The sequence below is a fragment of the Pan troglodytes genome, chromosome 5 (genome assembly GCF_028858775.2).
Source record: "Pan troglodytes isolate AG18354 chromosome 5, NHGRI_mPanTro3-v2.0_pri, whole genome shotgun sequence".
NCBI lineage: Eukaryota > Metazoa > Chordata > Mammalia > Primates > Hominidae > Pan > Pan troglodytes.
This window is the reverse complement of record NC_072403.2, coordinates 8,677,083-8,700,694: the sequence shown is the minus strand read 5'-3', so window position 1 is coordinate 8,700,694 and position 23,612 is coordinate 8,677,083. Positions and strand designations below refer to the sequence as shown.

At 41.7% G+C, this 23,612-nt stretch overlaps 1 protein-coding gene across 3 annotated transcripts in view; it reads left to right on the top strand.

Moving 5' to 3' along the window:
- The window catches only part of MYLK4 (myosin light chain kinase family member 4), a 96,927-nt gene that overhangs the window by 10,158 nt on the left and 63,157 nt on the right, over positions 1-23,612 (top strand). For 2 of the 3 annotated variants that reach the window (XM_063812747.1, XM_063812748.1), the window contains exon 2: positions 4,831-5,101. In XM_063812747.1, coding sequence (XP_063668817.1) covers positions 4,943-5,101 — 159 coding nt within the window. In that variant the 5' untranslated portion in view covers positions 4,831-4,942. Of the gene's footprint in view, positions 1-4,830; positions 5,102-10,108; positions 10,341-23,612 lie in introns of those variants that run through there. The other variant, XM_009450394.5, reaches the window with a different exon arrangement.

Below are 23,612 nucleotides of genomic sequence, written 5' to 3'. Positions count from 1 at the left end.
GCTGCTGTGAACATTCATGTGCCATGGTTTCTGTGTTCATATGTTTTCATTTCTCTTGGGTAGATACCTAGGAGAAGAATTTCTAGGTCATATGGGAAATAACTTTTTAAGAAATTGCCAACCTCTTTTATAAAACACCTGTATCATTTTATATTCCCATCAACATATTTGATGAGGGTTCCAGTTTTTCCACATCCTTGTCAACACTTGCTTTTCTCTGTCTTTTTTTTTTTTTTTGGTAGAGATGGGGTCTTGCTATGTTGCCCAGGCTGGTCTCAAACTCCTGGACTCAAGTGATCCTCCTGTCTTGGCCTCCCAAAGTGCTAGGATTACAGGTGTGAGCCACCACACCCAACCTATCTTTTATTTTTTTTCGTTGTTATTACAGCTCTTCTAGTGGGTGTGAAATGATGTTTCCTTGTGGTTTTAATTTGCATCTCCCTGATGACTGATTTTGAGCATTTTTTTTCATGTGCTTATTAACCATTTTTATATCTTCTTTGGTGAGGTCTGTTTTAATCTTTTGTCCATTTAAAAAACTGGAATGTTTTGTCATACTATTATTAAGTTGTATATGCTAGATGCAGTCCTTTGTCAAATATGTGACTTCACAGTATTTTCTATACATCTGTAGCTGGTCTTTTCATTTTCATAATAGTGTCTTTTCATTTTCCTAATAGTGTTTTTTCAAAGGCAAACGTTTTGAATTTTGAAGAAGTGCAATTTATCAATCTTTGTTTTTATGGGTCGTATTTAGTGGTGATTTTTCAAAGTAAGGAAGTTCTATTGTAATGTGGATAACAGGGATGCAGTAGCTTTTTATTTGCATTTGGGTATTTGTACTGTTGCTCCGCTTTTGTGTGTAAACATTCAAGAGGTCTCGTTCTGGAAACATTCAGAATGCTGTGTAGAAACAAAAACTCTTAGTGTAATCCAGCCGGGTTTCAATGCCAACCCGTAGACAAGAGCTGTCGACGATGTTTCTTCATGTGGCTCCTTTGACAACACAGTCTCTTACTTAGCTAATGGAAATGTCCCTTGAAAAAAATCAAGGGATTCTTTTCCATGGCTCTGTAGGGTGCTGTTTTCCTGATGTTGGTATTTTTTAAAGAAGTATAACTCCAAAATATGGAAATACTGGAAAAGTGTTCCTGGGCCTGCTCATATTCCTCACTAATGAATTTTTCCGGGTATAAGAGCATCTTTAAGCATGCAGAACATTTTATGGGTATGGACTTAGGATCCTGAGGCTAGGCTGATAGACCAGAATGAGTATGCATGTATAACCTGTTTTTTTGTGGTCAAGGGTTGTGCCAGCAGTGTGCTTGTCCTGTATGCCATCGGAAGCTGGGAACAGTGTGATGCAGCAGAACCAGACAATCAGTCACTTTTAGCATGGATTATTTTAATTGACTTGCTTTTTAGGGCAAGTAGACACAATTAAAGATCATTCTATCTAGTCATTAATCAAATATGTATTGAATGTATATTGTGCATGGAAATGTCTATATGTGGATGCCTTCCAAATTCTTATCTCCAGCCTACACCCCTCCCCAGAACTCCAGTTTCTATCTCCACAGCCTATTCAACTTGAACGTTTAATGGACTTGCCAAAGACTTCATGCCTGATCTTTCCCTCCAGAGTTGCCCTTCCCACAGCCGTCTCCATCTCAGTTAATGTTCACTCTGTCTTTCAAGTGCTCAGAAGAAAATTTGCAAAGGTGTCTACCATCTTTCTTTCATACCCCATACCCAATCTATCATAAATCCTACTGATTCTAAATGTACTGTGGAATCCTGCATGGGATTCTGGAACAGAAAAGGGGCATTTGGGGGAAAAAACCCCAGCAACAATAAAGTATTGAGTTTAGTTAATAATAACATTCACCATGGTTCATTAATTGTGACAAGTATACCATACCAACGTAAGATGTTAAAAACAGAGGATTCGGGGTGCAGGGCAAGGGGAACTCTGAACTACCTTTGTACCTTTTCTGTAGATGTAAAACTACTCTAAAAGGAAAAGTTTATTACAAAAAAATAAGCTAAGGAGCAGATTCTCCTGGCCTCTGGCTCACTCAAGCCTGTGGTTGGTTTGCTGGAGCCAAGGAGATAGAAAGTCTGCTTTTGCGTGGTGGTGGTCTGGGTGGAGGATGTGGTTGGATCAGCAGCAGCCCACACACATTTTGCCTCTGGCAGGGCATTTGTTGCCTTATCAGTACTTCTACACAATTTAATTATACTAACAAAATTGGTAACCTCAAACCAGCTTAGTCTTTGTATAATACTTTTGTCAGATAATTTATCTCTCACAAATTTATAGTTCCACTTCATTACTTTTGCTGAAGAACAAAGCTCTCCAATCTGAAAAATAACAAGCGTTTTGTGTTTTAAAAAAGATTTTGCTGTAATTCATTAATACTACATAAAATGGAAAAATATGTATTTTTATTTCACATGGAATGCATCGATCTGAATTAAAAATAAGGTTTTTTTAAAAAAGAAGCAGAAGAGCAGCAGAGGCTGGTGTTATAATGGGGCATAGAGGGGCTAACACAGGCTCCAAATAAGAGGTGACAATTGGCCAGGCCCTGAAAAATTGCAGGGTTGTCAAGACTGCAAAGTCCAGCCTCTGGGCAATCAAAGTTTTATGCCACTTCAATGAATCTAGGGATGCACTACTGTGAGAGTCGGGCAGGTGGGTTGAAATTCCCCTTTCTTGGTCTGTGCAAAAAACTACGGATGAAGTCCTAGTGTTGCTTAAGGAGAATTTATGAAAAATTTATTCCTGTTTCCTGGATGCCTGTGCCTTTGACCTTTCCCTAGAGCTAGAAATGGTTGGAGACTTTGCAAACATCTTTAAGAACTGAGAAAAACAAAACAAACTTGCTAACTGCTTTCAGAAGATCTTCTATATTGCAGTTGGATATGCTCAAAGCGTAAGATGGGCAAACAGAGGTGGCTGTGGGGTTGCCACACCTGGCATTTTCCCTACTGGGGGAAATTTAATGAGCACTTAAATAATCCTGAGTCTGAAAGGGGCAGAAGGTCCAGGCAGATGATTGCCGAGGACAAATCTAGCTTTGTAAATCCAAGAGTATTGACACAATGATACGAGGGAAAGGTGAAGGTGATATTTCACCCAGTGTTCCCGGTTCATCCTCTCCTTACCTGACCTCTGAAATGGAGCCATTGGCCTTGAAAAGCCTGGTGTCTAAAATTAATATTCTTCCCCATCTGACTAAGAAGGCAACAGCTGAGCAACATGAGATCAAGAGCCATATTAATTTAAACAGGGGCTCAAAGTGGCATTTGAGAGAGAAGATACTTCCTCTCGTAGTGGACACTTGTCTTTTCAGAAGATTTATACGACTGAGAGTCAAAACTTTTACCAGAGACTTTCATAGTCAGTTTGAATTCTGCAAAATTTCTCTTTATCTTCTGGAATGTATGCTCTACACTTGCAGTGGCTCAAGCTCTTCGATGTGATCCTATCAATGGTAATTATCTTTGTTTATTGTTATAACCTCTCAAATCTCCTTCCCTTTTTTCTAAGTTACCTTCAATAACAAATTGTACCAAACTTCAGGTAGAGCTTAATGTTTAATATTTCTTTGCAAAATTATTGTATCTTAATCCTAAGCTTTTGTTTTAATACATTAATTTTGTGTGGCTTCCTGATCCAACTTGAGTTTCATCAGCAATTAACCATAGTATTTTAGTCGTAGTTTGCCTTAGAAATAGCCATGCATTTTTTTCCTTATTTTAGTAATTTTTTCAGGGCAATTTGAAAGAATGCTAAGAATGATCTGTAATATATCTGTAGAGCTCTGGTTGATAGTATTAATATTTGCATTTTTATTTGTTTGAATGTAAGCTCTTTATGTGGATAAGTATAATTTGTTAGAGCAGTGAATTTTAAACACTTTGGAACTCAAGAGTATCATTTTACTATAGGAACTGACAAAACAAAATATTAAGTTTTCTGATGAGAATCACAATACGGTTTTTAAGTGGAGAAAATGCTCGAAGAGGCGCTTTTCAGAAAATCTCCACCAGGGGGCCTCAGTTGTCAGCCATGCGGAACTAGCACAAATTCAAATGTCTCTCCCTCTCCCTGCCTCTCTATGCAATCAAGTGATGTGTACATATAGACATGCGTATATGTCTCTAGTATCAAAGCGAATTATGTATGCTGCATTACTTCATTTGTGAGGAAAGTATTTTAAGGAGAGTGAAAAGACTCTGAACTTCTCGGTACATAGCTGTTAATGCAGGTGCAAGGAAAGGTATCTGGGAGTGCTGTCCACGTGAGAAGACTGTAAGGAAATAAATTTCTTTTCACAAATAAACACCACACATTTTAAGGCATAGGTAGAGAAGAGTTCTGGAAAAGGACTCATTCGGGAGCGATCCCTCTGGAGAGGGAGGCCAGGGGAAGCAGAGAGACCCCTTCTGTGATAAGCCCTTCCCACGGGGCTGCAAAACCTGCGGTTCCAATGAAACCCAAAGATACTTTATAATTGACATCCAAGCTGGCCACTTGATCTACAGCTTGTTCTGTTCAATGAGGACCATATTTCATCACCCAGGGAATCTTGACATTGCTTCTTACTGTTTGCTTTTGTAGTTTTAAAGCGAAAAAAATTTTTTTCCTTTTAAAGTTCCAAAGTTGGAAACTCAATATGAATGTTAGTATTTCTTTTCCTGATTTTGGATCCTCTCTCCAGTTTAAACAGAAGGGACTTCCAAATTCTCACTGGTCATTTTCTCAAGAAGTCAAATGCATGAATACGTGATGAGAACTTTCTGTGTTTCCTTTCTTTGCAGTCAAGAGAAAGAAGCACTGAAGAGTCATAATTGTGTCCTGATTTATAAATCGGAGACAGAGGGAGACGAAAACCACACTCCAGAAAGTAGCTTAATCGGACTCACTACTAAGATGTTAAAAGTGAAGAGGCTGGAAGAATTCAACACGTGTTATAACAGCAACCAGCTGGAGAAAATGGCCTTTTTTCAGTGCAGGGAAGAGGTGGAGAAAGTGAAGTGTTTTCTGGAAGAAAATTCTGGGGACCAGGATTCAAGATCTGGACATAATGAGGTAATCATGTTCTAATTTAGTCTCCTAAAAAGTATTCATTCTATCTTATCTTTTCTAATGTCATGGAGCCGCTTGTGAGTACAATTAAGGAAAGTTTATGAATAGGCACCATTCCATTTTGCTTCAGTGAGAATTGTGTGTGTCGACTAGACAATTGTGTTTGGTAAATAATTAGGAGGCCTTTGAAACTGCATTTCTGCCAGCAGTCGACTTCACTTTATAGTTAGTGGCTTAGGAGTTATACAGCCAGCTTGCAGAAATGAAGAAGAATCCTTTAACATGATGGATTTGGGCTTGAAATTCAGAAAAGGGCTCTGAGAGGCACACTGTTCTGCAGAAAGAAGTTTCTCCTTTCCTTCAGATCTTGAGTTCCTCACGCGGTAGACAGCAGAGCTGTTGATAGTGAAGTCCAGAGAAGGGACAAGAAAGACTTGCTGATGGCACGACGGTGGGGCTTGTATCCTCCTCTGTGCAGAACGAGAGTTCTCAGCCCCATTCCAGCTGCTCGTTCTTGGGAAAAATATTAATTTAACCAAGGGCTTGCCACATCTGAATTAGTGAGATAATAGCAATTGTGAAAATTAAGTGTGATCACGTCTGTAAAGCACTCCGCCTAGTATCTGTCACTAGAGTCAGCATTTAATATGTGTTAGCAGCAGCAGCAATTACCTCCCCTGCCTTGGCCCAGTCAGTTCCTGCCCATCATCCGTTGGCTCCTTGCCCGGTGGGAGCATCAAGCATTTTGCCCGTGCCTTCATTCCAGCACATGCGGTGGTTTTGAACATGTTGATCACCTTTCTCTAGACAAGGCTCCTTAAGGTTGGGAAACCTCGTGTTATTTGTTCATGTTTTCTCAGTTGCTTTCCCAGTAATGGGAACAAATAGGCACCCAAAGTGTTTTTGGAACGCACAGATCTATTTAAATGAATTCTGGTTGAGGGCTGGGAACCATTATTTTTGATAATCAGAGCAAGTGATTCTTATCAGGCAGGTTTGGAAAACATCCTTCTTTGCCCAGCTACTGTTCTAAAAAACACTATTCAGGTAGGAAGGGCGTTTCTAACAATGCAATAGACAATGAAATAGATTGTATATACAAGGTCTAGGAGGCTTTTTATTGTAAGTGTATAAGAAATGACAAAATGTGCTGGAGAGAATAAATGAGTCAGATTGAAACAGATTTTTTTGAGACCTCTGCTTTCCCCATGAGTTCAATATAGACCAAGGAGAAATATCTACAGGCAAAATTAAGTGAGACATGACTTTCTTATTAGGGTTTTCCATGGTACAAACAGGATAATTTTTTCTGTTTATTAATTTCGGTAGGACAGAGAAGACAAGATATTCTTCTTGGATAACTTTGAAATCATCAACTAACTGTAATAGTTTATATGAACTTCATTATCTTTCAAGCACTGTTTTCCTCCAAATTCTATGATACAATTTTTATCAATGGGCAACACTCTAAAGAGTGAGATAAGCTGGACACATGGCTCATACCTGTAATCCCAGCACTTTGGGAGGCTGGGGCAGGAGAATCACTGGAGGCCAGGAGTTTGAGACCAGCCCAGGTGACATGGTGAGATGTCTATTTCTACAAAAATAAAAAAATACAAATAAAATAGCGGGCATGGTGGCACACATCTGTAGTCCCAGCTACTTGGGAGGCTGAGGCAGGAGGATTGCTTGAGCCCGGGAGTTCAAGGATGCAGTGAGCTATGATCACACCACTGCACTCCAGCGTGGGCAACAGAGTAAGACCCTGTTTCTGAAGATAAAAAAAAAGAGTGCGATAGTGCTAAGTTGGAACATAAATATATGTAGGGATATTACTTTTGTGCAGCCAACTACATCCAGAAGTTGATGATTTGGAAGTTAAATATTTTTAGGGTGTTTTTGAGGGAAAAATTGAGACTGTTATTTAACCCCTAGAAACCGTCAGAGAATGTCCTTTGTAGTAAGTCTCGTATCCCTTCCGTAACTTGGGCCTCCTGGCTTCGGTCCTGCAGTTGACACCCTGTGGAAGGTGGGAAGGAATCACTAGGAGCTCCATGTGTCCCATTCAATTTCTTACTTGTAAATGGAGAAGGGCCTAGAGATGTCTGCAATAAATTTCCCTGTCTCTCTCCGTCCACGTGGAGAATGCGTAGGTGCACGTGTCGGAGGCACAGAGTTCTCCTTTCTGTGGCCTGGAGCCCCTGCCTGCCCAGTTGGTGGGTGCCAGGGCAGCCAGCAGGCTTGGCAGCGGGTGGGTGGAGAAGGACATTCCAGCAGCTCAGATGTCTTCAGGTATGCAGACAGAGCTAGATTAACACGTCTTCATCTTCTGCTGGGGCAGCAGTAAATCTTTAAAATGCCACGCTTTTCTCTCCAGGGACTATAAAAACATGCTTGTCGATTTTCTCCACCTATTCCCCTTTCTCTCTCATCCCTTCTCTCTTTGAGGGGATTAGCACGGCTAATCATAGTAGAAACATCCCCTGTGGTGCACTGGAAAGAATGTGCTCTGAATTTCAGACTCTGGTGACATGAAAGCTTTGTTCTGGAAGCTTGCAGTGCAGTTTCTTTAGAGTCTGGAACTACTCTCCAGTCCTAATAGGGGAAGAATTTTATATAGATTTAACAACTTATATTTGTTAAAATAGTTTGATAAAACTCAGATTCTTTTTGTTTTCCTGCTCTTAATCAGATTTTTCTATTTCTTTTATTTTTCTTCTACTGAATTTGTTTTTAGCCATCTTCCTTCTTTCCTCTATGTTTTACTGAGTTTATGAAACACTTCATAGCCTTCTTTTCTTCCTTCTACTTAAGTAGTTCTTGTTCTTTTAATTTTTCTTTCTTTCTTTTTTTCTTTTTTTTTTTTTGAGACGGAGTCTCGCTCTGTCACCCAGGCTGGAGTGCAGTGGTGCGATCTCAGCTCACTGCAACCTCCGTCTCCCAGGTTGAAGCAATTCTCCTGCCTTAGCCTCCTGAGTAGCCGGGATTACAGGCGCACGCAACCACGCCTGACTCATTTTTTATATATATATATATTTTTGTATTTTTAGTAGAGATAGGGTTTCACCACATTGGTCAGGCTGGTCTTGAACTCCTGACCTCATGATCCACCTGCCTTGGCCTCCCAAAGTGCTGAGATTACAGGCGTGAGCCACCGTGCCCGGCCTTGTTCTTTTAATTTTTCTTGTTTGTTTGTTTCTTTTTTTTTTTTGAGACAGGTTCTCACTCTGTCGCCCAGGCTGGATTGCAGTGGTGTGATCTCAGCTCACTGCAGCTTTGACCTCCCTGGCTCAAGTGATTCTCCTGCCTCAGCCTCCCAAGTAGCTGGGACTAGGCATGCACCACCACCCATGGCTACTTTCTGTATTTTTTTGTAGAGACAGGGGTCTCCCTGTGTTGCTCAGACTGGTCTTGAACTCCTATGCTGAAGTGATCCTCCCACATTGGCCTCCCAGAGTGCTGGAATTACAGGCATGAGCTGCTGTGTGTGGCCTATTTTTCCTACTTTCCTTTTTATTCTGTTTTCTAATGACTTTTCTTATTCTATTATGTTTCAAAGGCTGTTCAAAATCACCTAAATTCTACCTACTGTGTAAAATTTTAAAAGTTTTCAGCAGATAACCATATGCCATAATAAACTAGATCTAAACATACGTACACGGTGTGGTGTTGAAATCAAGTAAAATTTACAAGACCAAATTGGTCTGACTCATATGAGTGATGAGCTCGATAGCTACTGTGTCCATACCATTAAGTTATAAATGATGAACAGGTTTCATAACTATATTTAGTATTATTTTTGTACAGTTGAATCTGGGTTTTTTTTCTTTTGTCAGTTCTCTGTTATCTATATAGTAAATAGCCCTCGTGTTGTATTTCCCTCAGATTTACTTGAATATTTAGTAGGATCTCTGTCTCATATACACCCCCACACCCCTTTGCTTAATGAAACACAAATGTGCCCGGTGATATTCTCAGCCAACCATTCGGCCCTGCGTGCTTCTCACTGCTTTCCTCCGTGTACCACCCCCATCCCTGCTCCTGAGGCCCGGGGTTGTCTGTGCTCACCTCCTCCTCCCTTGGTTTTCCCCACCTGCCTGTTCACCCCTAGTTACTCATCCTCCATCCAAAAGGCATGGTCCCAAGTATAAAAGTAGGACACAGGTTGTGAATGCTCACTCTACAAAAATATGTCAGCATAGCCCACCGTTCCACATCCGCGCCTGGAAGACCCCTAAGTAAATCATTTCTGAATTTATCCTAACCCTTGTTGATTTGTGTTTAAAAGCCTTCCTTCATAGGGAATAACTCCTTTTTAAAACCTGGCTTAAGTTCTTCCATATCCCAACCAGGGGATATCCCAAAGCTGTGGGGGTAGAAACAAGCATGGCCCCAGCAGACTCGGGACCCCACTGTCCCTGGAGTGTTTAAATGCCCGGTACAAATGCTCCCAAGACCAAACAAAGCAAAATATTTATTAACAGGATGTGCAGAGGGACAGAGTGAGTTGGAGTAAAGTGTGGATTTTCCTATTTTGATTGCAGTTGGTGGATTTAACACCAGGTGGCATTTCCTGACCATCTGCTGTGAAATTGTACCATCAGCACCATCCATAATGACTATAACTTAGATCTCAAAATAACAAGGCTGAGGGCAGAGGTTTTGTGATTTTTCAAGTTGCATTTCGCCACCCCCATCCTTGTGCTCCTCACCCTGTAAGGGCAGGAGAAAGCTCCCTGGCAGTGGCCCAGCCTCGGCAGCCAGCAGTTGCCAGATACAGTCGTGCTAATTGTCCTTGAACTGGGAACAAATGCGCATTCACAGCATCGTAAATTATTGCCAGCAGTCTCCCAATGCCCCTACACCTGTTTCAGATCTGTCACTCAAGGCCATCGTATTTTTCCTTTTAAAGAGGCAGATTATTTGCTGATCACGTAACTGGAGACGTCCAGTGCAGGACTCTGCAAGAACCCTCTGTAATTCGGTGACACCCACTCCTCAGGGCAGAGCAAAGGGTGACACTGCTTGAGAAGTGCTGGTGCTAGATCAGGGCAGGGAAGGAACATATAAGCCAAGCGACATCCACAGCTGCTCCCAAAGAATGGACTTCACACTCAGAAGAAAAGACGTCTGGGTTGTAGGTAGCGTGTGCCTTCTCTCGTCTTCAGTTCTCTGGCGCTTCATCCGGTTCGTGATGACCCGGGGAGGCCACTGGCAGACTCCTGCTCTTGAGGACGTGCAGGTAGTAAAATCACCTTTATCTAAGACAGATTGATTTTGTTTGAATGTTTCCAACCTGGGAGTGACGCTTGCCAAAGTAAATGGAATGCATGCCCTGGCTGAATCTTTGCCCAGGACCCTGGTCTTAGGGGCAGTTGAGGTAATAATAGTGGCATGTGGCACATTTCAACCTTTCAAACACTTGCACCAACTTTTGGGGAACCTCACGGGCAGGGATTCCCTGTGCATATTAAAGTTAGTGATCTGTTTTTGTTTGTGAGAGCTAAAAATAATGTCCGTATCTCTTCCTTCTCCTACTTCTTACATGACTTATGAAAAGAAAATAAAACATAAGCAAAAGTGCTTCTACTCTTACTAAGAAATTGATTGCAAACACAGCACCTGCAGTGATCAGCCCTTCTGAGCATAGCCTTCTCTGCTTTCTCCTTTGAGCTGTCTCCTGATAATGCATTTCATGTAACACCATAGCTATTCCAGGAATGGAATTCAGTCAGAAGCGTAGCAGAATTCTGGAAGAAGACAAATCATTCCTATTCTAAGAATTTTAGCACTTTTCAAGAGAGGGTATTCATTTTGGGGAAGACAGCTCTTTGCACATATTTAACTCTCTTATCAATTAGCATATGATAAATTATTTTTAAAACAATATACAACAGTTTAGAAAGCACTATGGAAAACAGTCTGAATCATTGTTCCTGTCTGAAGGTGGGTTTATGGCGGTGTTTCTCAGCCTTTTTTTCATTATCATCCACCCCCTCCTAGACTTTTTAGGGTTTTTTCCCCTTAGTTGACTCCTCCTATTAAATTTTAATACCACATGTATACTGCATACCTGTTGATGCATTGTTTGTATCTCTGTGCTTTATACGTAAAAAGAGTAAGATTTTCTTCACATGCCCCCAGAAGAACCAATTTTCATTCCTTTAGGGTGCTATTGCCCCATTGACAATGCATGCAGTTAAAAAAATTTCTCTAGGGGAGTTAGACAATCTATCCCTACACCTGTGTATAAATGCCTTATTTATTTATTTATTTTTATTATTATACTTTAAGTTTTAGGGTACATGTGCACAATGTGCAGGTTTGTTACCTATGTATACATGTGCCATGTTGGTGTGCTGCACCCATTAACGCGTCATTTAGCATTAGGTATATCTCCTAATGCTATCCCTCCCCCCTCCCCGCACCACACAACAGGCCCTGGTGTGTGATGTTCCCCTTCCTGTGTCCATGTGTTCTCATTGTTCAATTCCCATCTATGAGTGAGAACATGCGGTGTTTGGTTTTTTGTCCTTGCGATAGTTTGCTGAGAATGATGGTTTCCAGCTTCATCCATGTCCCTACAAAGGACATGAACTCATCATTTTTTATGGCTGCATAGTATTCCATGGTGTATATGTGCCACATTTTCTTAATCCAGTCTATCATTGTTGGACATTTGGGTTGGTTCCAAGTCTTTGCTATTGTGAATAATGCCACAGTAAACATACGTGTGCATGTGTCTTTATAGCAGCATGATTTATAGTCCTTTGGGTATATACCCAGTAATGGGATGGCTGAGTCAAATGCCTTATTTATTCTTATTCAACAAGAAGCCACCAACTCGGCATCTTGTTGGTGTTCAGAAGTCGGAGAGCTCTAGGAGTCGGCCTTTCTGCATGGCCTGTGCCTTTTCCCGGGGACCTTTCCACAGCAAATATTTCTGGAGCATCAAGTTCATATGAAGAGGAATTGCCCAATTTTGGAATGGCTTGTCAATCATCTGATCTGTCTTAGTTGAGGACAAAGTGAAAGAGATGGAAGAAAGGAAGAGTTTTTTTTTTAAGTAAGAAATCATAAAACATTATAATTCTCTTTAGGTCTGACCTAACATCATAGTTAAGTCTGTGTTTTTAGGCAGTCACTGTTGCCCAAGTGTTAATCATTTTTTGCTGTTTATCGTATCTCGTGTGGGAGATGCCAAGAGGACTACATTTCTCCTATGGGAAATACTAAGGGCTTTCATCTTCCATGTGGAAAAGAATGTGTTACTCACTCAAGCTATGAGATTGTAGCCCTCAGGGCATTTCCCAGTGAAAAGGCCAACAAGTTATGTGAGTTAATTAGGAGTATTGTGGATGTATATTTCAGAATGTTTTTGCAACTTTTTAGCCATAAAGAAAATCTCTCTTAAATTAGAGTGTACAACATGTCCTCATAGCTTTTCTTATTGCTAATGAATATTTAGAAATGTGAGCAAACTATTGTCTTTGAAATATCTACAAGCACAGCAGTTTTAAGAACTGTCTTTTGTAGCAGTATCAGTGAATCCTATTTATGATATGAATGTGCTCTATCTCCATTCAAGACAGAGAGCAGTAAAAAGGTTTTCCAATGTACTGTGTATAGGTACCTGCCCATGTAAATTCTGAGTGTCCTTGACCAAATGCACAGATGAGTCAACTTATGTGTATGTTGTTTCAGCTTCTTAGAGTAATTAAAATTATGATAGTTTTATGCCATTTCTGTTGTTTTAATATGAGAAAAAGACCTTTATTTGCTCTCTCTGAAAGTTAGAACAACGTCGTCAAAAATACAAATGTGGCAAATCAAGTCTGTGTACCTAAGTAAGAGAATGGTTAGCATACTTGATAACAAAATTCCTAAATATAGATGCCCAAACTACAATCCTATCCACTTACCTAAAACATAATGGTTATAAAAGGCACATTTATCTATTAGTTTCCCAGATCTTTTTTTCACACACCACTATCGTGATTTTTGCTATATTTACATGCTATCTTTATTCCTATTAATATTTTTCATATGTTGAGTCATTTAAAACATTTTTAGCCAAAGCAAAAATTAAGTGAAATCATGGTTTTGATGTTTTGTTTATAGATTTCTAATGCACAGTAACACACACATAAGTTTTAAAAATGGTTTGTTACTGTATGATCTAAAAACCACCTAAAGTCTCTCGCAATGAAGTGGCCCAAAGTCAGTCTCTGGACATCTGACTCAGGAAGCTATTCCAGGTCTTTGCCCTGTGGTATTTGGCCCTTTCACTTATTTGTCATTTTCTGCCCACCACATGGTGACAACAACAAAGTCCACTTCCTTCAAGAGAGCAGACACGGAGAAGACTGATCGTAGGCAGTGTTTAGTATAGAAAATGAGGAACAGGTAAAGTTTATGTAGGATTTCTTATATGCCCAGCACCATGTCTCTACGATGTCATACCTGAGTTCCTACCAGAAAGCAGATCCCAAGCATGCATGAGGGTGGCTTGTTTTGTGAACTGACTCCAGGGAATAGGTGTGGGGGCTTGAGGAGCGTGAAACAGGGAAGGAAAGAAGCCCCAACAAGGTTGAGTTGCCAAACTGGCTACTTCAGACAGGATGACCTCAGAGCCACCTGCCCATAGGACTGAAGCAGGCAATTGGCACTGATTCCCCAGGCGCCATCTCCACCATCGGGGGGTCTTGTGGAGTGACTATCCCCCTGGCATTTTCAGTTGCATATGCATAAATGCCAGTTCCCAAGAAGGTCCCGCAGCAATGCCAGAGAACCCTGGGAAGAAGGCGTAATGCAGTGGCCTGAGGTGAAGCACTTTCAGACTACACCTCTATGGAGCTGGTTGCCACAGTACTGGCTGGAGCAGAGGTGGGGGAGAGCATGCGCGGAGGACAAGGAGAGGTGCACCTATTCTGATGCCTTTAAAGTCTCACTGTCAGCCATGAGGTAGGTACTATTTCCTCCACTTTACAGTGGAGACCCAGGAAGGCTCACTGACCTGCCCAAAACCCACATGCAAAAGAGCTGGGCTTTGAACCCCATGGTGGGCCCCTAGCTTGCACTCTATGCCACCATGAAGGATTGTCCTGCTATACCCAACTTCGTGCTTCACAGTTAAATATCCTATTCAAGCTGAACCACTGGGGTCAGGAGATGCAGCTTCCAGTCCTGGCTCTGCCTTCCCAGTGGAGTTCTTTAAGTTCTTTACACAGCAGTATATGCAGTTCAGTTTCTGCAGCCCCATCTACTGCACAGGGTTGCTCTTAGGGCCAAATAAAGTACCATGCATGTGTGAAAGTTCTTTGTAAAATGTAAAGTGCAGTACGTTAGTACTGCTATCAGTACATTTCTCTTATGTGCTTAAGTATATTTAGGCCCTAGGCCTTCTTAAATATGTAGATACAACCTGTACAGTGCCTCCTGGCATTTTGTATTAATTGTAATGATTTTTTAAAACCTCATTTGCCATTTTTAATGGGGAAAAGTATCTGATTTGCCAGTCCACTGAGGGTGATAGTATGCTATGTGCTCAATTGGATACCAGTATAAACATAATCCATGACTCATGGCTGCCTCCACTTGGGGTTTCAAATTCACACAGGTTGTCATGGCGTTTCCATAGTGAATGGGACACTGAAGGCTGTGCTCTGACCCACAGGTTGTAACTCAAAGATTAGGGACCTTAATGTGTAGGAACTTCGGGGGTCAGCTCATTCAAACCCTTCTCTGAAGAGAAACTGAAAGTCCAGGAAAAGTCAGATGGACTCACCCAAGATTCCTTAGTGTCTCAGCTTTCCTTTAAATATTTATGCCTAGATTCTGTATTAATTTACTCAGCAAATCATTACTGAGCCACCACTGCACAAAAGACACTGTGTTGGTTCTGGTCAGGCTCTCCAGTAGTGATCTGCCTGCCTTGGCCTCCCAAAGTGTTGGGATTCCGGGTGTGAGCCACTGTGCCTGGCCGAAGTTGGTAGAATTCTTATCTCTACCTTGTAGGTGAGCAAACTGAGGCTTATTGAGGTCAGGAATTGGCTCAAAGTTATGAAGCTATATACCATCTGATCTTTGAATGCATTCGCTTGCCCAACATATGAAACAGGTGCTTAGGTCTCTTTGTAGAAATTTTAACTGAATTCAAAATATTTATCAACTATTAACAATCCCAATAGAGTGGGACATATTTTACAATGGATAAACTTACATTAACATATCATTATCACTCAGAGTCCATGGTTCACATTAGGGTTCACTCTTGTTGCTGCACATTCTGTGGGTTTGGACAAATATATAATAACATGTATCTACTGTTATAGTAACCTAAAAATTAAAAAGTGTCAAGATGAAACATTATTTGAAAACAAGCGCTATCAGTGATGAATTTTCTAAGGACAGTTTTTTGCCACATGATCTGAAGTATGTTTTAATGATTGTTGCTTTGGTTGGTTGGTTGATTTCTTTAAGCAACTACAGCCAGCCTAGATAGATGAAAACGTCCACTTTCTTTACCACCACAAATTGAGGTTCTTCTCTGCAACTGCAAGGTGACAGTGACCTCCAGTGGGGAAAAGTTGCAAAAGTTACTGCGGCAATGCAGTGAAGTCCCAGCATTTTAAGCTAATCCTAATTGTTGGAACGAATGTCAGGCCACTCTCAGCTCTCTGTTCGTAGACACAGAAGCTGCTAGGAAAGACTACACTGGAACTAATGATTCCCTCATGCATATAGAATAAGGCTGGAAGATTATAAACTAAATGCAGTTTGCCAGCATGCTCTAAAATACTTTGTTTCATTAAACAATGTATTAAGATGTTTCCTATGCTCAGTACTTTGTTAGTCATAAGTCTTGACTACAGAGTGGAACTGACATTTCACTAAAGATAGATCAGGAAGGTGGGTAATCCAAAATTTATCCTGTTTAGCTTTTTATAGTGTCACCCACTTGCTAGTTTTGCAGGGTTGCCTACTCACATGTTTTGCCTAATAATGAGAAGTTATAATGTGACACATTCTTACTGTGCAATCTAGTTTCACATAAGACCACCAGCTGGAATTTCATTTCTGCCTCTTGCTACTTCTATGACATCAAGGATATTATTTAGCCTCTCTCAAGTATTTCCTCATCTGGGGTTAATAAAATGACCCCCCCCCCGCCCCCCCCCCCCGCCCCCAACAGAGTTGTTGTATAAAGCAGTTAACACAGTGCTTGGCTTAGAGAAAAAAAAAAAAGCTACATGAACAAAACAATACACTCTTACTACTAATGTAGCTAAACTTTACACCATCTACCGTTCTAGTAATTTATAGGGCATATTGTCTGTGACCCAATATCTTTCCTGCTCAGAGTCCTACAGATCTAGTTTCCTGAAGGACATTTTCTTCTTTCATGTCTTTCCACACTTAATTTCTTTCTGTGGGTGATGCTGTCAGGTTTCTCAGGCACTGGCCTGGGATCCTAGCATCTTGATGCCACATTGCCTGGAGCTATGGACTCCCCCTCCCTCCCCATCATATTCTGTCAGATACCAAATTCTGCACATGATTTCTTGAAATGTATCTCACATCTCTCCTTTTCATTCCTACTGGTATGACTGCAGAATGTGTTCGTTCCTCCCCACCCCAACTGTCCTCTAAGGATGTGAACAGATGAGTTACCATCAGAGACTGAAGAAGGAGAATGGAACTTCATCCAGTCCAGCAAGAATAAGATGCCCATGTACTACCAAGGTCACAGGTGTGAAAATGCCTTGGAAAATCAAAAGCATTAAGCAAGGCTTAATGGTAGGATCGTTTTATTATTATTTTTTATTATTTTCTGAGATGGAATCTCGCTCTGTCGCCAGGCTGGAGTGCGGTGGCATGATCTCAGCTCACTGCAACCTCCGCCTCCCGGGTTCAAGCGATTCTCCTGCCTTTGCCTCCCGAGTAGCTGGGACTACAGGCAGGCGCCACCATGCGCAGCTAGTTTTTGTATTTCTGGTAGAGATGGGGTTTCACCATGTTGGCCAGGATGGTCTCAATCTCTTGACCTCGTGATCTGCCCACCTCGGCCTCCCAAAGTGCTGGGATTACAGGTGTATTATTTGATGTGCATAAGAACTTAGCAACATAGGCTTCGTAGAACATGAGAGAAGGCAGAGACTATTTTATTGGACAAATGCAACTCAGTATGTCATGAGAGCCAGGTGATGGATGGCTACTTTACACCTGATGCAGACAGTGTACAAAGATTTATAAATTAGGAAATTACAACAGTTACTAACAAAAGGGGCAGGAGAGATTCCTTTGGTGTCTTGTCCAGAACCTTTGTCTCTTAATGTGTCAAATGCCGAACCACCAGACCTGACTTACCTAGCTGTTAGATACCACAGCAGAAGCTGTGTTTCCACCTTCAGTCTCTGTCCTTTTCCCCTGAGAATTGCCACAGTCTGTTAGAGTGTATTTTTAAATGAAATTAGCTGGGGATGTCAAGAAGAATGGAAAGCCACCAGGCATACAGTCTAGCTCTGAAGCTAGTTCACCATAACATAATGACTTATCATTGAAACCCATCAGAGTCTACTTCCCATTATTCTATTTCAGTATTATGTTTTTGCATGATCAATATTCTCTTATGTGAGATTTTTAATATTATTCCAACACATAATATTAGAGATTTTCAATGCAGATTAGAGTGTTAAAGGCTCTGAGAGGTTTCTGTTAAAAAATTAGCTGGGTGTGGTGGCAGGTGCCTGTAGTCCCAGCTGCTTGGGAGGCCGAGGCAGGTGATTTGCTTGAACCTGGGAGGCAGAGGTTGCAGTGAGCCGAGATAGCGCCATTGCACTGCAGCCTGGGTGACAGAGCGAGACTCCATCTCAAAAACAACAACAGCAACAACGATAATAACAAATATTTTAAACCAAGCACATGGGAAGCATGTAATAAATGTTAACTTATATCCGTAACAGTATTATTATTTATCCTGAGAGCTTTCAAAATTTATTTGACTTCTGACCTTTTCTTTTTCCTGACTCATTATTAACATTTTAGGGAGCTATGAGATGTGCTTTGGGGCGTGCTGGTTTAGGGTGGACTGATGATGGACTTTGATATCAAATAGGCCCAAATTCAAATCCCCTTGGAGACCACCTACCGGCTGTGTGACCTAAGTCATTTAGCTTTTCTGAGTTTCAGTTCTTGGTTCACCAAATTGATGTAATAATGCCAACCTTGCAGGATTATTGGGAGGATTAAATTAGCAATTTGTCTGTTAGAGACGTGATCCAAAACCTTAATTTCTGTTCCGCTTCATTGTTTTTCCCCAAACTTGCTCTCATTCTCTCTCCTCTTTATGCCAGATTTAAATCCCACCACAGTTGATTCTAATTTTACCTCCCCAGTTTGCATTGACTACATACGCTGAGCTAGGTGTGTGCATAGTTTTGGGGCCCTGTGTGATAAATACTATGTCATGGGTTTGGACCTCCATTCCTGAAAAGCTGCAGCTCCGTCCCCATGGGGATCATTCTCTGTATTTCTTTGTATCCTTCACAAGAGACATGTCCATTCTCAATTGTGTACTAGTTATTACCAATACATTTTAGGCATAATTTTGTCTTTGATGTCTTAGAAGTGAGGATAATGATTAATGTACTTATTTCAAATATTTAAACAATGTGATGAATAGGGCCAGCCTTCATATAGCAGAATATTTGGAATAATATAGCGTTTGTATATTTTTTCCCAAGAGCTTCCAAGATTGGAATTTTAATCATTTCTAGACTGGCAGAATCAATTTTGAGCAGTCAAAGTGGCCTGACATGCCCTGGCTTTCTTCATTTACCTTCAGATCAGAGTATCAAAAATGAGAGAAAAATACCTGTAGTTCTGGGTGCTTTCTGTCCCCTTATGAAGAAGAAGGCAACCTGATTCTTGTATGTCAGGACTTGTCTGTTATTACTGAAATGGCTCTAAGACGGGAAGAATTGTTTGTAATGATGGCTAAGAGGCATTGCCCAGATTCTGAAGTTCCTTCTGAATCATCTAAGAAAGAGTGCCTGAATTTGAACTTAGTTTTGTTTGTTTTACATATTCTAAGCTTTGACACGTGCTGTTTTATGTGTGATGCAAACATCATCACAAGCTGGAATCTGATTGCTCAGAGTGGCTCCTGCCTGGGCCTCAAGCATTCCCTGGGAGCTGGCTACAAATGCAGGCTCTCGGGCCCCATCCAACCTGCTGAATAGGAATCTGCATTTTATCAGGGTTCCTGAATGACTCATGTATGTGCACATCACAGTGTGAGAAGCACTAGAATATTCATTAACCCCTGCGGTCAGATAATGAAGTTTACTTCAAAAAACTGCTGAAAGAAAAATAAAGGTAACAGATACTACTGCAGTTGTGAATATATGCTTACCTAAGTAATATTCATATGCGTATTACATTTAAATACATACACATATATACATGTATGTGTATGTGTGTGTATAATATGTATATGTGTATGAGTGTATATTATATATAATATAGTCTTTCAGGCTATTCCTTGGGAACCAGGCAGCATCCTTTCTTGAACATTTTAAGAGCATATTTTCCTTGATAAGATAAATATTTCTAATAATAGTCCTTTCCATTAGATTTCCCAGGCCGACAAAACACAGAACTTGTCCTGTGGCCAGTTAGATAAGCCCGGGTGAGAGGACGTGTGAAGTGGCAGCACTCCCTCTGCCCTGGGAGGGTCACATTGGTCTCCTGGAGGGCAGGTCTCAGTTCCAAGTTCCTCGCCCATTCAAAGGGTGGTGGCCCTGTGACAGATGCTGACAGACCGCAGCATGGAAATTCCTTGGTCTGTCCTTGTCAGCAAAGCAGCAGATGGTTTAGCGAAAGCCGCATATGTGCTGGGTAGGGGAACAACCTGCGAGATTCCATCCTGTAACAGTTGCTTCTGGCAGGTGCCCGCTAGCAAGGGTTTGCAGACATGAGTACGTGTGGCATGGAGCAGCTGAATACCATTGCATTCTACTGTTGCTGGTTTTAGCATGTTTTTTGGCTCATACGTTCCCAGGGTTGAATGGAAAGGTCACTAGTGTCTGGAGTCTGTGGTCCGTTTGGGCTTTGGCACTCACGTTAGATAAGTGACCTTGACTTTGAGCAAGTTTTGGGATGCGCTGACATTTATTATTTATGTATCGGGGATGAGAACCACCATAGATAAGAATCACCTGGGGTACTAGGTTAGCATCCAGATTCCGAGGTTCCCCTAGCGCCACCAAAGCAGCGTCTCCGCGGGCGAAGCTTGGGAATCTGTGCTTTGGATAACCCTCCAGGGGTCTCATGAGAAGTGTGGTTCGTGCTGTTGAAGGGAATCCACTTGATTGCTATCCTCTCCCTTTCCTCCTTCACCCTTCTAAACTCACTCCTACCAGGAGGTGCCAACTGACAGCTGAGAGAGTGATATTGTGTCATTGCTAGGGATTGGTTAGACCTTATAATAAAAAACGTATTAAATTTTAAAACATTTGAGCTCTATCTGGGCTGGCTACGCATTGCCCCTCCCTCTTACAGCTCAGTCTTGTGACCACGCAGGCTTCCTTCTCTGTGAGTGAGGCTGATGACGCACACCTCCTCGGTGGTTCCTCGTTCTGAGTGAACACTCCATGCTCATTTTGGCTGATACCATTGAGTTTCTAGCTCTTCCCATTGCTTGGTTGGTTTCTGAGGTCTGTTGGTCTCTGGGGATTATGAATTCACAGAAAACTGTAGGGACTGTAGTTTTTACACATGTATTTCCATTTCCACCATAACTCTTCTGCCTTTGCATCAGCTGTGCTATGACTGAAATGGGAAAAATTTTATGGGGATAAAAATTTGGTTCTCTTATACCTAGTGAAGTCAGAAGCCTTTCTCTGACAGAAGGCTGGCTTCTTTTACAGTTTGCATAAAAGACCTAGTATGTGGTTGAAGTAGCAAAAGCCCATTTTTGCAGGGTAAAAACAACAGATTATAAATAATTCAAAAAGAAGAAGGATATAATTTGACAGTTTAAAGAAGAGCTGAGACCATTTTTGTTCTGTGTGAAAGCAGATAGAAGGGCCATTCTCTGCCTGAATAGTTATAATAAAGTCAACCTTCCTTGAATCGACTTGAGAAATTGAATGAAATCCAACTCCAGTGTTATTTAGCTCTAAGCACGTCCACAAATAGATCAAGGGAGCAGATGGGGACAGAGGGTCAAGGAAGGTTGTGAGTGAAAGAATGTTTGGAAGGAACAGCCAGGGCTAGGTGGAGTGAAGCCCAAACTCTCTGTGATGTAGGGTCACTCCCAGCAGAAAGAAAGCACAGTGCAGTCCCTTTGGTCGTTCCTGCAAACCCTCTAGATTTTCAGTTTTATGGCATCAGAGGAAACTACAGCAACCACCCAGGATGTTGGTCTGACACCCTCCTCAGGCTCTCTCAGCTCCAGTGGGTCTCGGGGGTCACTTGGCATGATAGGCACAGTGTGATGTTCCTAGGGCCACTGCAGAGCTGGCCGATAAACTCTGTCAGCCCAGGATCCACTCAGGCCAACTCTGTGGCTGTATGTGTAGACCCAGGTGGAAGCTTCTGTAAACAGAAATACAAGGACTTGTTCTACCCTGCTCTGGCTAAGTTGAGAGGATTTACTGAGTGCTTCCTGAGTGCTCAGGTATCCACTAGGATCTATAGCAGAGGCCGAAGAAATGGGGTTTCCAGTGCCCATCATGATGAGCTGTTGGACCTATGTAAATCTCTGCAGCTTGCTGAGTGGGTATTTGAAATATGGGGTTAGCGCCATTGTTCTCATGTGGGCTGCTGTGCAGGTAAATATATACTGTGCATAAAAGGCTTGGACTGTGCCTGGCTCAAGGTTAGCACTCACTAAATGGTAGCTAAAATCATTATTAATGGTATTGTTACCATCACTCCAGAAGCTTATCATTTTGTGGAAGCTGGCATGTCTGATTATGTGAATCAGGAAGAAAACAAGGCTGGCCAAAGGCCAGCATGCGTCTTGGAGGCTATAATCCTCCAGGTGCATTTTGCAGGTGTATGAGCAGGCTGGTCCAGGTCAATTTCCAGGTCTGTTTAGGCTTCCTCCCTCTCACTTAAGTTTCTGCAGAAATGGAGTGCACTCTCTGCTCCCTGGAGATGGTCAGACTGACTGCCTGTGGATGGCCTCCCCACTACTCAAAGAATGATGCCATGGTCACCTACTTGCTGCCACTTGCTCTTCCTCACCAGTCTCCTTAAAATGTCAACTTTGGAGCCAAATCTCCAGGTCCTTTTATAATAAAAGATAACCTAGGCATATAAAACTGGACTCACAGAAAATAGCATTGATTCATTTTACCAGTATTCATTAAGCACCCAACGGGTGGGTGTGGGCTGGTTGAGTAAGGGAGGTTGAATACAATGAGTAATGAAAGGAACAGTCCCCTCCCCCACCAATCTTAGAGAGAATTCAGCAGTGGAAAAGTGTGCTCAGGGTTAAGACCAGAGCAGGTGCCATAGGAGTCCAGAGCAGGGGAATTTTATCTAATCTGTAGGGATTAAGGAAGGTATCTCTGAGCAGGTGAAGTTTCATCTGCACCTGAAGGATAGCAGGGACTAAAGCCAGGGCACATAGGAGGCGCTCAGCAAAGGCTCAGCATAGGGTGAAGGAATGCGGCCAGGCAGAGGGAGAAGCACCTCCAGCAGCCATGGCTCAGTGACCAGGTTTCAGACCTACCTACCTAGAGTCCGGAGAAACTGGGGCCCCTTATCCAGCCCCAGAGCCGAGACACCAAGGTGCAGCCTGTTTCCATCCTCTTGTCAGTTCCCATTTCCTGATAATATTCCAACCATTTTTTGTCACCCCTAAAAGTTCATTCTAGCAGTTCCAGGATTCATTCCTGGGACTTCTTAGAAACGAAATTATGCTTGGTACCATTTCCCTTCCTTCTGAAATTACTGTTGCTGTATTTTTAGTATGTTTTGGGGGACTGAAAAGCCTTACTTACCTCTAGTTTTCCATATAACCTCTTCTGATGACTACCCCTTTTAAATCTTTTTTTAAAAAAGGCTATCCAGCCTGAATTAGCTTTTCTGTAAGAAAAGGTCTTTCGTGGTTTATAAATTTTAATGCAGGATGCTAACTGCCAGGATATTTTTGGACCACAACCAGGGGTTTAAGCAGCCTCCCGTAACAGATGGAACGAGGCCAGGCTGAACTGCACCTGGACACAGTGGCCCTTTCATCCTTCACGTTCAAAGTCATGACACCTCCCGCTTTCAACCTTAGGACGTCAAGAATTTTCTTTTTAAAACTCGTTTCCTGGAAATAGGTCTTTGCTGTGCTAATGGATAATTTTTCACTTCGTATTTTTTTAAGATGAATAAATTCTATTTTCTTTTCCTTTTGCAAATAAGAAAAAAAAACAGGGTATGGGGGGGCTGTGGTAAGCATCTCCTCTGTATTAAATAGCACAGGCCATTACTGTCCTGGATTTTTAAATGT